General features: G+C 35.3%; 1 protein-coding gene across 3 annotated transcripts in view; it reads right to left on the bottom strand.

The window, feature by feature from the left end:
• Positions 1–12,256, bottom strand: part of lrp4 (low density lipoprotein receptor-related protein 4) — a 156,613-nt gene that overhangs the window by 19,362 nt on the left and 124,995 nt on the right. For all 3 annotated transcript variants that reach the window (XM_089123626.1, XM_089123603.1, XM_039668971.2), the window contains exons 17-23: positions 12,220–12,256; positions 11,304–11,385; positions 11,046–11,151; positions 5,681–5,882; positions 5,399–5,588; positions 3,760–3,891; positions 32–172 (exon numbers count right to left, since the gene is read on the bottom strand). The exon at positions 12,220–12,256 is cut by the window's right edge and continues 172 nt beyond it. In XM_089123626.1, coding sequence (XP_088979752.1) covers positions 32–172; positions 3,760–3,891; positions 5,399–5,588; positions 5,681–5,882; positions 11,046–11,151; positions 11,304–11,385; positions 12,220–12,256 — 890 coding nt within the window. The remainder of the gene's footprint in view (positions 1–31; positions 173–3,759; positions 3,892–5,398; positions 5,589–5,680; positions 5,883–11,045; positions 11,152–11,303; positions 11,386–12,219) is intronic.

The following is a 12,256-nucleotide window of genomic DNA, read 5'->3' as shown; positions in this document are numbered from 1 at the left end:
AAGTGTCTATATATTGAGAATTTCCTTGTACCGTCTACGGCATCCACTCCAATGGCAATCGTGTTCTTCATAGACACACTGACTGCCAGAACAACATCAGCAAAGTATGGGATGTCCAAAGAAATCATCCTGATGTCTGTCCGCCGGGCAAAGATGAGAAAGCTGTTCATTGCTGTAAGACAAGAGAGAATAATAATGAAAGAATCCTTTCATAATCAAGTTTAATCAATTTTTTATTTTTATTCAATCATATATATATATATACACACACACACACACACACAGAACAATAATAAAGATTCAGAACATTAGCGATATCTGGCATAGAACTTATCAGATATTTGGCATGTTTTAGTCCAGATTAAATTGTAAAAATGTTTTAAATGAAAACCAATGGTTGAAAATAAATATCAAGTCTTTAAGTATTGGGTGTTGTCTAATAAACACCACAGCGAATACAAAAATCTGAAAACATGCAAGTACTGTTTGACTTCCTTTCTTCTCTGTGACAAGCGGGTTTCAGGATCAGAACTGTTTAGTTTACGGTTAACCAGGGCAACCACACTATTTCTGCCTTTTCATAAGTGCCATCATTCCGTCAGAGAGTGAATGTGCGTATTTATTCAGTCTGTCTCCTTCACTCGTTTTAAACGGTTGATGGAAAAGAAGCATTCTAAAAATCTAAATTCATAATATGGTATTTATAATAATTCACAATAATGTAAATAAAGTGTTCATTACCACAAAACATCATCTTACCAAATGTGTACGTTACACGTCTACTCTCCACGTCACTGTTCCAATAATCCTTATGGTTTCTTTTTTTTTTTTTTTTCGTCTGAATCAAGAAAATGGGTGAAGCTACAAGCTAGTGTAAATAGCCTTTGCCAACAAGACGGGCTATTTTATGTAGTGCAAATTAGTATGTCATCATTATCATAATGAAAAAAAAAACGTATTAATTACATGCACAGGAATAGTACTGTAGGTGTACTGTACCATACAACAGGCTAAAGGCACACCTTAAGAAAAACACTTTATGCTAACACTTTCTATGAGGAGCATGCATATAATGAATAGCCGTGTTTATACTTATTTATAAGTAGAACTATTCTATAAATATATTTATAGACTCATTAAGACCTTTACTGCATTATAAGAACAGTTATAGTTATTTACATTATTATTATAATTACTTATTAGTCATGCATTTGCTTTTTGAATGTGCATGCTCATAGTCCATTATACATGGATTTATAAATGGTCAAATATTAAATAGTTCCAGGGACACTTGTTTGCTGCACCAATTAGAAATTAATTAGGTCTTTAATGGCTAATGAATGGTTATTGTTATTTGTTAAAATCTATATCTCCTCCTTAATATGCATGGTGTTGCTTTATAGCAGTTTAAATTATATTTAGCAACAGATTTTGTGTGAAAATAAATCATAAAAGTGGTTTTCAATCTTTTTAAGGCCTTTAACCACACACACACACAGGATAAAAGCAGCATGAGGCGAAAGGCACATATTATTTATACAAATACTTTAGCTAAAATAATGTTTTTAATAATGTCTAGATAATACTTGTTCAAAACAATCACTTTAGCAAAGTATGTACTATTTTTGGATTATTTTGATAAATAAAATGTCTTCGATAAATAACATACTGTCATTAAAATATGTTCATTTTAAAAGTATAGAAACAAAATTATATTAAAAAGTAAAGATTCTAAGAGTATTGAAGGAGATTTCTACACAGGATAAAAGCAGCATGAGGCGAAAGGCACATATTATTTATACAAATACTTTAGCTAAAATAATGTTTTTAATAATGTCTAGATAATACTTGTTCAAAACAATCACTTTAGCAAAGTATGTACTATTTTTGGATTATTTTGATAAATAAAACGTCTTCGATAAATAACATACTGTCATTAAAATATGTTCATTTTAAAAGTATAGAAACAAAATTAGATTAAAAAGTAAAGATTCTAAGAGTATTGAAGGAGATTTCTTCCAAATACCATACTTTTAAGTATTCTTCCATTTTTGAAAAACTGTTGCTTTAATTAGCTTGAAAATCATTAATAAGACCCTTTTTTGGTCAAAATAGACAATTTTATCGAGTCATTTGCAACACAAATCTACAGCATTTTATAAACATTTATTACTATATCAAATAAGCACAGAATCAACTTTGCGTTGCGGTCCCCGATTGCATCAAGAATCAGCCACATTTCCAAAGTGGTTAAGAAAAGTTCTGATCTGAATTTTTGTGCCATCTATTGGTTTCAATCAGAATGAAGTCAAAAGCGCATTTAGCACCTTTGTACCTGACGTGTAAGTGTCAATTAAACAAGCCTACCCAATAGAGAGCCTAAGTCCCGCCCCTCCGCTTCCGGCTCATGGGACCTTATTTTGGAAAAAATATGAATGGTAGTCAATGGCGAGAGACAACTTATCTTTTTATTCCGTCTAAACTGTGCCCTCAATTACACATATGATGTTTGTCAATTTAAACGATAATTCTGAAAGTCAAAAATGTCGCAGTTTGTCGTACAACAGAAGAGTAACATTTAGTTTATGTGAAAATCGCTCTATGAACTACATCTCCCGGGAAGAGAAACGAGATCCGCTGCTCGTGTGTGTGCAGTTTGGTACATAACACTCAGGTAGGACGGCGTAACGTTACGATTATAACGTAAGACTGTAGAAACAATGACAGACATTAGCCTCAGTAAAGTTAGCTTCGTTCTAGGGATGGGCAACGATTAATCGCATCCAAAATAAAAGTTTGTGTTTACATAATATAAGTGTGTGTAGTGTGTATAATTAATTTGTATATATAAATACCCACACATGCATGTATATATTTAAGAAAAATGTGTTATTAATATATCAAATATTTATATTTATATATAATATTAATTGAAAAAATATATATAAAATATATACATGCACATATTTCTTAAATATATACATGCATGTGTGGGTTTTTATATATACAAATTAATTATACACACTACACATACATATATTATGTAAACACAAACTTCGCGATTAATCGTTGCCCATCCCTACTTCGTTCATTGAGAGAAAACGTGCGCCTTTGGGGTTTGTAGTCTTTGTAATCACGTATTTTCACAGTCTTATACCTCAACGGATTTACATCAAACTGCGACTTTCTTTACTTTAAAATGTATCTTTTAAATTGACAAACATCATGTGTAATTCAGGGCATAATTCAAACGAGATCAAAATATTTGTTGTCTCTCGCCATTGACTACCATTCAATATTTTTCCGAAATAAGGTCCCATGGTGGTCGACCGGAAGGGGAGGGACTTAGGCTCTCTATCAAAGCTGATCGAAGGCATAAAATGGTCAGAGTGCAATTAAGTTGAGCAAAAAGAGACAAATCCACAAGTGAATTCTATTAAAAACCAACCAAACGGTTTTCAGTCAGTGACTCTCACCTTCAGGCATGCACCATGACATCATCACCACTGACACATCATTACGGTGACCCCTAAACCCCTGAGGCAACTCAAAATGAGCCTCAAATTTCAAAGATTCTCCTGTCCTTGCAACAAAAAACTATGGACCGAATTGTCACCTGGAATCCCAAAAGCAAAGAACACCTGCAGCCATTTCATTAAATTTCATCTCAATTGTGGAGTTATGGCTACTGAATGAGCAGTTATTGCTGGGTCCTTAGATATTCGAGATGGGTTGAGTGGCATGGGCTTTCGGCATTACCGTGAGCGCAAGTCTTTCCGTCCGCCTGTAGGTTGATACCAGTGGGACACGCACAGCTCGAGGCTTTGGGAGCAGGAGCCAGGAGGCAAAGGTGACTGCAGCCACCATTATTCACCGAACAGGGCGTCTGGACTTTAGACAGAAAGGAGAAAAAGTGGAGACATGTGAGAGAGAAAGGGGAAGAAATGGACGTTCAATCAGATGTAACAGATGCCTATCAGGCCTCTGGGTGTCCCGGTAGATCATAATACACGAATGAGACTCCAGACTGAAGATCAGTTATCACTGGCCTTAATCCGCTGTCTGAAAACCCAAGACATTTGATATGGCAGAGACCCACATTCCTCTTTAACACGGATCTGCTAGGCATGTGTGTGAATTTCAGTTGTCAACGGGATGCCAACCGAAAAATTAATTATACTTAACTGTATTCTATACTGTACATTCAAATAAAATAAGCTAATTTAACGTGCTGGATATACAACATTAAAACATACTTAAGTTGAGCCATTAAAACCCTTAAAAATTGCTTACACTGAAATATTTTCAAATATGCAACACAAGCACAGATATGTTAATACACCCCTAGTCAAACTTTACTGAATTTAAACAATTATCTTAATTAGACTCTGATTAGTTTTTATTTCAAATCTAATATTTGAAATAAAACAAGCTTTTTGTTTGGCCAAATGGTATGTGACACAATCAATCATAAAACAGTCAATCATTACTGGAAAAAGATAAAAAATAAAAATAATATGGTAACACTTTACAATAAGGTTCGTTAGTTAACATTAGTTAACTACATTAGTTAATATGAACTGATAATGAATAGCACATATACAGCATTTGTTAATCTTTGTTAATGTTATTTTCAACATTTACTAATACTTGATTAAAATCTTGTTAACATTAGTTAATGCACCGTGAACTAACATGAACAAACAATGAACAGCTGTATTTTCATGAACTAATATTAACAAAGATGAACAAATGCAGTAACAAATGTATTGCTCATGGTTAGTGCATGTTAGTAAATACATTAACTAATGTTAACTAATGAACCTTATTGTAAAGTGTTACCAATAATATACTTTAAAAGAACACTTGAGTGAACTGAATTTGAACTTTTTGGAACCTTAACGACATTTTAATTTAAATGAAAATGCATTATTGTTTAAATTTACTTTTAAATGTACACATTCACATTTCTTTTCATAAATGTCTTTGGAACCTGTTTAAAATGTACTGCTAAATGTACTGACACAGATAATGGTAAAATTACAATATACTTTAATGCCATTTCTATTGAAATGTATTTAAATATATTTTTATCTATAAATTTGTATTGAGAAAATTGCAATTTAGTACAATTACAGTAACATTAAACGTAATATCATGTTAGTCAAGTGAAATTCAATAAATAAGTGTATTACTTTAAAGCTGCAGTCGGCAAGTCTGGCAGATTGAATGGACTTTATTTGTTATATATTTAAATATATATAAAAAATATTATTTATATATTTGAATATATAAAAATTATATTTAATATTTTTTATATTGTATATTTCCAATTATTTCAATTATTGTAGATTAAATTATAGCTCTATTGATACATAACTCTATTGTGCCATTTTACCTGTAGCTCTATGATGGTGGAACATGTGAATGTCCATGAGGTTTTCAAGGTTTTCTGCCAGCGTTCTTCGGTCCAAACCAGTAAGCTTGTCAGCACTTTGGATGCTCTTGGATTGCCAGTCTGTCCAATAAATTCTGTCTTCATGAAGTGTCAAACCAAACGGATGAGGCAGCTGACTGCCAATCAACACCTTCAAAGCATAAGAATGAGCGGGAAAGAATGAACCGCAACCTTGAGCCTATTTAAATAATAAGAAACGCACACACACACACTCATTTCTACCTGTCTGCCGGATCCATCAAAGTTGCCATACTCAATGGTCTTAATGCTAGCATCGGCCCAGTACAGCCTCTCGGTGTGGTAGTCGATTGCCAACCCATTAGGCCAGGTCAGGTTTGTTGAGATGATAACCGTACGGTTGGATGCGTCCATACCAGCACGCTCTATCTTAGGATTTGCACCCCAATCTGTCCAGTACATGAATCTATGGTGAAACAAACCAAATAAGGTTATACTTCTTTATGTCGTGTAAACATCCACAACTACTACTGTAATACTTCACTTCACTCGAAGCCTTTATATATGCTGCACTAGAAAAGCATCTTAATCCATTAATTCTTCCCTGTAATGCACCTTATAATTTTATTCACTATATAGGTAGTCAGTAGCGGAGTGGCAATCGGGAGAGTCGGGAGTTTTCCCGGTGGGCCGGTAGTGTTTCGAGGCCGCGAGGGCCGGCCCGGTCGGATAAAATGTATTTATTGGAAGTTCGCCATGGCCCAAGCTAAGGGAAGAAAACTTTTCTTTTTTTTTCCATTTTCTATAACGGAGCATATATTTGCACTAAGTGCCTGTCTTTAGAGCAAAACGACACCCGTCTTGAAACAGCCTCAGTGGCGTAGGTCGTAGGGCGTGAAGTACTGCAAAGCAGCTTTTTGATGCGCTGAACGCGAGTTCGAATCCGCCTTGCCGAACTCTCTCTTCTCCCTTTTTCCAACACAGATATGTAAAGATGTAAAATGTAAAACCTAACACTAAGGTCTCTAGCGTTATATTTTGCCAACAAACTAAAATTGAAACCATGATATGGCGTTGCGCCATTATAATAACTGACATTAGAATAACATCCTGTTTGTGCTGCGTGATTATTTTGCTGACGCGATCATCATCAGGCTGCTCGTGTTTTCTCCTAAATAAAACCTCCAGGGTTTATTAATTGCAAATGAAGAAATTAGGACAAAAGTATTTTAACTTTCCTATATTATAGTTAGGGGTGTAACGGTACACAAAAATCACGGTTCGGTGCGTACCTCGGTTTTAAAGTCACGGTTCGGTACGTTTTCGATACAGCAAAAAGAAAGAAATGCCAGAGAAATTTCCTATTTGTTTAAAGAAAAAATATTTTTAAATAAGTGTGAGTTTTCCTAGATCTTGAAACTTTCAGGTTTATAAATGGGGGTCATCTTTGAAGGATGAATGTTTTGGTCATCACATTAAAAAATAACATTTAAATATATATTTATTTATATAATATTTGAATTTTGAAGTGCTGGAAAAAGATGTGTGAAGTACTTGAAAGCATTTAACCATTAGCCAAACTGGTTCCAGTTAGTGTTACTATATTAAATCCATGGTGAATGTCGCTGGTCTGTGGACGTAAAGTACTAGTTCATTCACGGCACAATGTTTCTCATGGTTTCCATGACAGCGCTGTTTGATCTAATAGAGATCTACGGTTAATAACGGAGAATTGTGAATGCTTCTCACTAGATCTCGCAGCGATGTTATTACCTCAGTGGCGAATTCAAATGTTTTCTTTACCGGATCTCTTAGCGCTGTGTAGTAACAGTGTTGCTTGATCGAGATCGGCTCGCGCTGCACAGATGTTGCTGGTCCGAACTGATAAACGATCCATGAAGCACGAGTAGCGCAGTTTCGTTCTGCTTTCATTACGCTTGCCATTTGATATTGTGCAACGTTGTGTTGGCCGCGTCCGCACGAATTTTGCCGGCAGGAAAAATGGTCCACGCAAATGTTCGGTTTGTATGCGTACCGAACCGGAAGCCTCGAACCGAAACGGTTCAATACGAATACATGTACCGTTACACCCCTAATTATAGTGTAATGTAGGTTAAAATATATTTTTGAAATACTCATTTTCATTTACATAGTACATTTATAGGCTATAAATGGATTTTAAAGTACGTCATGGGAATAATTATAAATCATTATTACATTATTATAATAACTGTTTGGCATCCTAAAACACCATTGATAATGTAATACAGATTGAGACTCTCATAACTAAAAAGATGTTTGAGCCCTCTTTATTGTCCTGGTACAAATTAATGTTTTTTCTTTGTTCAACGAGCAGTTCATGGGTTGAAGCTCTTAATTTTGATCTCTCAGAGAGCACGAGATTGATGCATTTAACCTTAAAATGTCCAAAATTTTCTTGCGGAGGAGCATGCCCCCGAATCCCCCTAGAGGCAGAGTCCTCCCAACATAGTTTTAGAAATTACTATGGCAAAGAATGACCATTTATGAACTTTACTCCAGCATACTAGTACAACAAAGTTCCTTTTAAATCAGTAAAACTGTAAATGCTATCGGCTATTAAAATCGTGCCGGTGACGAGGGCCGGTGGTCTACGAAATTTCCCGGTAGATTTTTTGGTCCCACTCCGCCCCTGTAGGTAGTCTATAGTGACCTATTAATAGTGACCTATTTATCCAGACTATACAAGTTTTCGCCTCAGCGAGGGAACCAATCACAGAACGGGGAGGACGCAGCAAGACGATGGCGACGTCTATGCGACACACCGAAGCAGTTTATTTATATCTATGGACCCAACATGGCAGCAGACACGAAGTTACCTTTCGATGTAGACTTAGATAGAGAAGTAATTTAGAACACAAATAATCTATCTATCTATCTATGACCCATCGACGTCTCCCTCGTCTAATTTCTATCGCTCTACATACGTCATCTGGTATAATTGAAACGATTGGCTGTGAGCTAAGTACAGCCGCATTTGACAGACATTCGTAACACCCAATAAACGGCATACGTCACGCCTCAAATACGAGAACATGAACATGTGGTTCCCAGACCCAAGTCTCAATCTCAATGAGACGTGGTCTGACGTAAGCCAGGCTACCTTATAATACATTACAAAACTTTTCTATTCATTGTTACACCTTTAGAAATTATAATGCAAACAACCATGTTCCTATGTAACAAGGAATCTGCTAAATATTTTAATGCAGTTTAACTTTGGTTACAATTATTTACGTAAAGATAAAATGCATTATAATGTATATTATGAATACCTTTATAATGCATTATACATAAAGGCTTCAAGTAAAGTGTTAACATTAAGCATTTCTGTAGAGCACGGTGCTAGTAACGCCAAGGTCATGGGTTCGATTCCCAGGGAATGCCTGAACTGATAAAATGTAAACCTTGAATGCAAGTCGCTTTGGATAAAAGCATCTGCCAAATGCATACATGTAAATGTTGAGTTCACCAGCTTGATAAAAACTGGGATTCAAAAAAGGTCATGCACAGGCCAAATTTCCTTTTATCATCAATCACTATGGGAAAGACGAATTTCGAATAAATTAAAGGATTAGTTCACTTTTGAAAAAACTTTTGCTGATAATTTATTCACCCCCATGTCATCCAAGATGTCCATGTCTTTCTTTCCTCAGTCGAAAAGAAATTTAGGTTTTTGATGAAAACATTCCAGGATTTTTCTCCATATAATGGACTTCAATGGGAACCAAACGGTTCAAGTATCAAAAGACGGTTAATAACTGTTTCAGATGCAGCTTCAAATGTCTTTAAACGACACCAGACGATGAATAAGGGTCTTATCATGCGAAACGATCGGTTATTTCAAAACTTATTCCAAAAATGTAACTTTTATAAGGACAAATGCTAGCCTTGCTATATTCTCTGAGGCGCGTTTGTAACGTCACGTAATACGTAATTACGTTCAAAAGGTCACGGGCGACGTAGCCGGAAGTACAGAATCAAAATCGTCCGACATCGTTGTTTTTCCTTTTAATTCCTTTTTTTGTAAACGGTGTTTGAGTTAGTTTGCACGTTCAACCTATGCGTTCAACTTGTAAACACTAACTCTGTACTTTCGGCTACGTCGCCCGTGACCTTTTGAACGTAATTACGTAATACGTGACGTTGCAAACGCGCCTCACAGAATATAGCAAGGCTAGCATTTGTCCTTATAAAAGTTACATTTTTGGAATAAGTTTTGAAATAACCGATCGTTTCGCATGATAAGACCCTTATTCATCGTCTGATATCGTTTAAAGACATTTGAAGCTGCATCTGAAACTGTTATTAACTGTCTTTTGGACCTTGAACCATCCGGTTCCCATTGAAGTCCATTATATGGAGAAATCCTGGAATGTTTTCATCAAAAACCTAAATTTCTTTTCGACTGAGGAAAGAAAGACACGGACATCTTGGATGACATGGGGGTGAGTAAATTATCAGCAAAAGTTTTTTCAAAAGTGAACTAATCCTTTAAGTTGCACAAATTAGGAAATTACTAAGAAAATAGCCTCTTTGTTTAAAAGTGCCATTTCCATTATCCAATCATTATCTATGGAAGTCACTCATGCCAACTGTGAAATATGGTGTATATCTTTGATGTTATTGAGTCGTTTTTCTCCCAAAGATCCCGGACAACTTGTTACCTCCATATTAAATCAACACCTGCCTGAATCTGTCAGTAAGTTTGAACTGGCCATGACAGGATATTGGATCTCATTCATTAATAATTGTGTAATTTTTTTGGATTCTTTACACACATACAGGAAGGTTTTTGTGAGAAACTCTTGTGTGTGTACAAAAAAACAAAAAAAAACAAACAAAGAACTTCACAACAGGCGTGTATATGCATTAACTAGTTCTTAACCTTGGTCTAATGTTAATGAATTCAGAGTGTTCGAAATGAACATCCACGTGCCTAAGGTTAGTAATTTGCATAAAGCGGCAAAGCAATTCCGTTAAGGGCATTATGCACAACCTCTCCTGTACAGAAACACAATAAACACAATAGTAGAACCAAGTTCTTATGTAATTTAGCCAAGAGAAGAAATCGCAATTGATGCTTATAAGTCTCCGCTCTACAAAGGAATTATTCAATCATTCATTTCTCGATTGCAAAAAGTTAAAAATGCAGCAGCTAGACTCTTGAAGGATATTAAAGTGCCCCTATATACTTTTTTGAATATTACCTTTCATGTAGTGTGTAATATAGCTGCCTGTGATGGGACAATACCCATTTTATTTGGACTAACTTGCTCCTCAGAATCACTCAGAAGAATATAGGAGGGACATTTACTTATTTTTTATACTAATATATATTAGTATAAAAAAAATAAGTAAATGTCCTACATCTAAAGCACACCTCAAAATCAACACCAAAATGGTTTACTGAGCATAAGCGAGAACCTCTGAAACTGAAGGATCTGTAGAGATTCCCCATGGAGGAATGGTCTCAGATCCCTGGTCATGTGTTCATCAACATTATAGGAAAAGGCTCAGAGCAGTTATTTGGGCAAAAGGAGGTTGCAAGTATTAAATGAGGTGTTGAGCAAAATATGGTGAGACCTACCCGCCGATCGGGTCAACCACAATGTCCCGGGGACGATCGAGATTCTCCCAGATCAGAACTGTACGCATGCTTCCATCTGTGTTTGAAACTTCAATCCGGTCTGTGCCTAAAGGTGTTAAAAATCAATGTTTTCTAAAATCAATATCTTAAAATGTACCTTGATAACGACAATTATTGAGAAAAAAATATCATGAAAAGATAAACATACATAAACATAATTCACTTGGTCTGAAAGATGAACCAATAAAGGATTAGTACCTGCATCAGTCCAGTACAGTTTATGTGTAAGCCAATCAATAGCAAGACCAGCAGGGCTTTCCAAACTTGTGTCCACCACAACCTGCAACCAAATTGAATATCATCTGTCAAATTACAAGAAAATACATTACAGCCACCTACTTTATAAGGGAGGATTTGCTGGTTTTTGCTAGTTTGTTCTCCAGGGGTCAGTATTTTACACATTTCTCCCCATTAAGTATACTAAAAATGTCTAAGTTCATACATTAGACACCCAACAGCAGTGACGTCCACAGACCTAAGGCAAAGGCAAGGATAGAGGATTAACAAAAAGGGCACTCCCTAGTAACACCCTAGTTTCATCATTCTCTCACCTACACATTCATACAATAAATGCATATTTACACACACTCAAGTTTTAAGATTTTACTTCTGCTCACCAAGGCTGCATTAATTTGATCCAAAATACAGCAAAAAAAAAGCAATATTTTGAAACATTTTAACAATATAAAATAAGCGTTTTCTATTTAAATACATTTCCAAATGCAATTTATTCCTGTGTTGTAAAAGTTCAATTTCAGTGTCACATGATTCTCCAGAAATCACTCTAATTTGCTGCTCAAGAAACAAAATAGTGAATAGAAAGTTCAAAAGAACATTTTTCTGAAATAGAAAGCTTTAGTACGGCCGTCAGGAATAATAAGAAATGCAGTAGCAAGAGTTTTGTATTTTTGTAAGTATATGAGGAACAGCAACAAAGAGCAGAAACTGTTCAACCAACCTGTTGCTCATCTTTTTTTTTTTTTTTTAAATGCTTTTACTAGTTATAAATGACTCGTTATTATTGCTTCATTATTACCAATTGATTATCAAGTGTTTTTTTTTATGTCAATAAAAATAAATCTGTTTCAGGGTCTCAGGCTAAATTCCTGCTAACCTCCTGTTTGGTGCCGTCCCATTTAGCCCTGTTGATG

Source organism: Pimephales promelas, chromosome 1, assembly GCF_988280905.1.
Source record: "Pimephales promelas chromosome 1, fPimPro1.hap1.1, whole genome shotgun sequence".
Classification (NCBI taxonomy): domain Eukaryota; kingdom Metazoa; phylum Chordata; class Actinopteri; order Cypriniformes; family Leuciscidae; genus Pimephales; species Pimephales promelas.
Note: the sequence above shows the minus strand (reverse complement) of the source record. Positions and strands in the feature narration are given on the sequence as shown.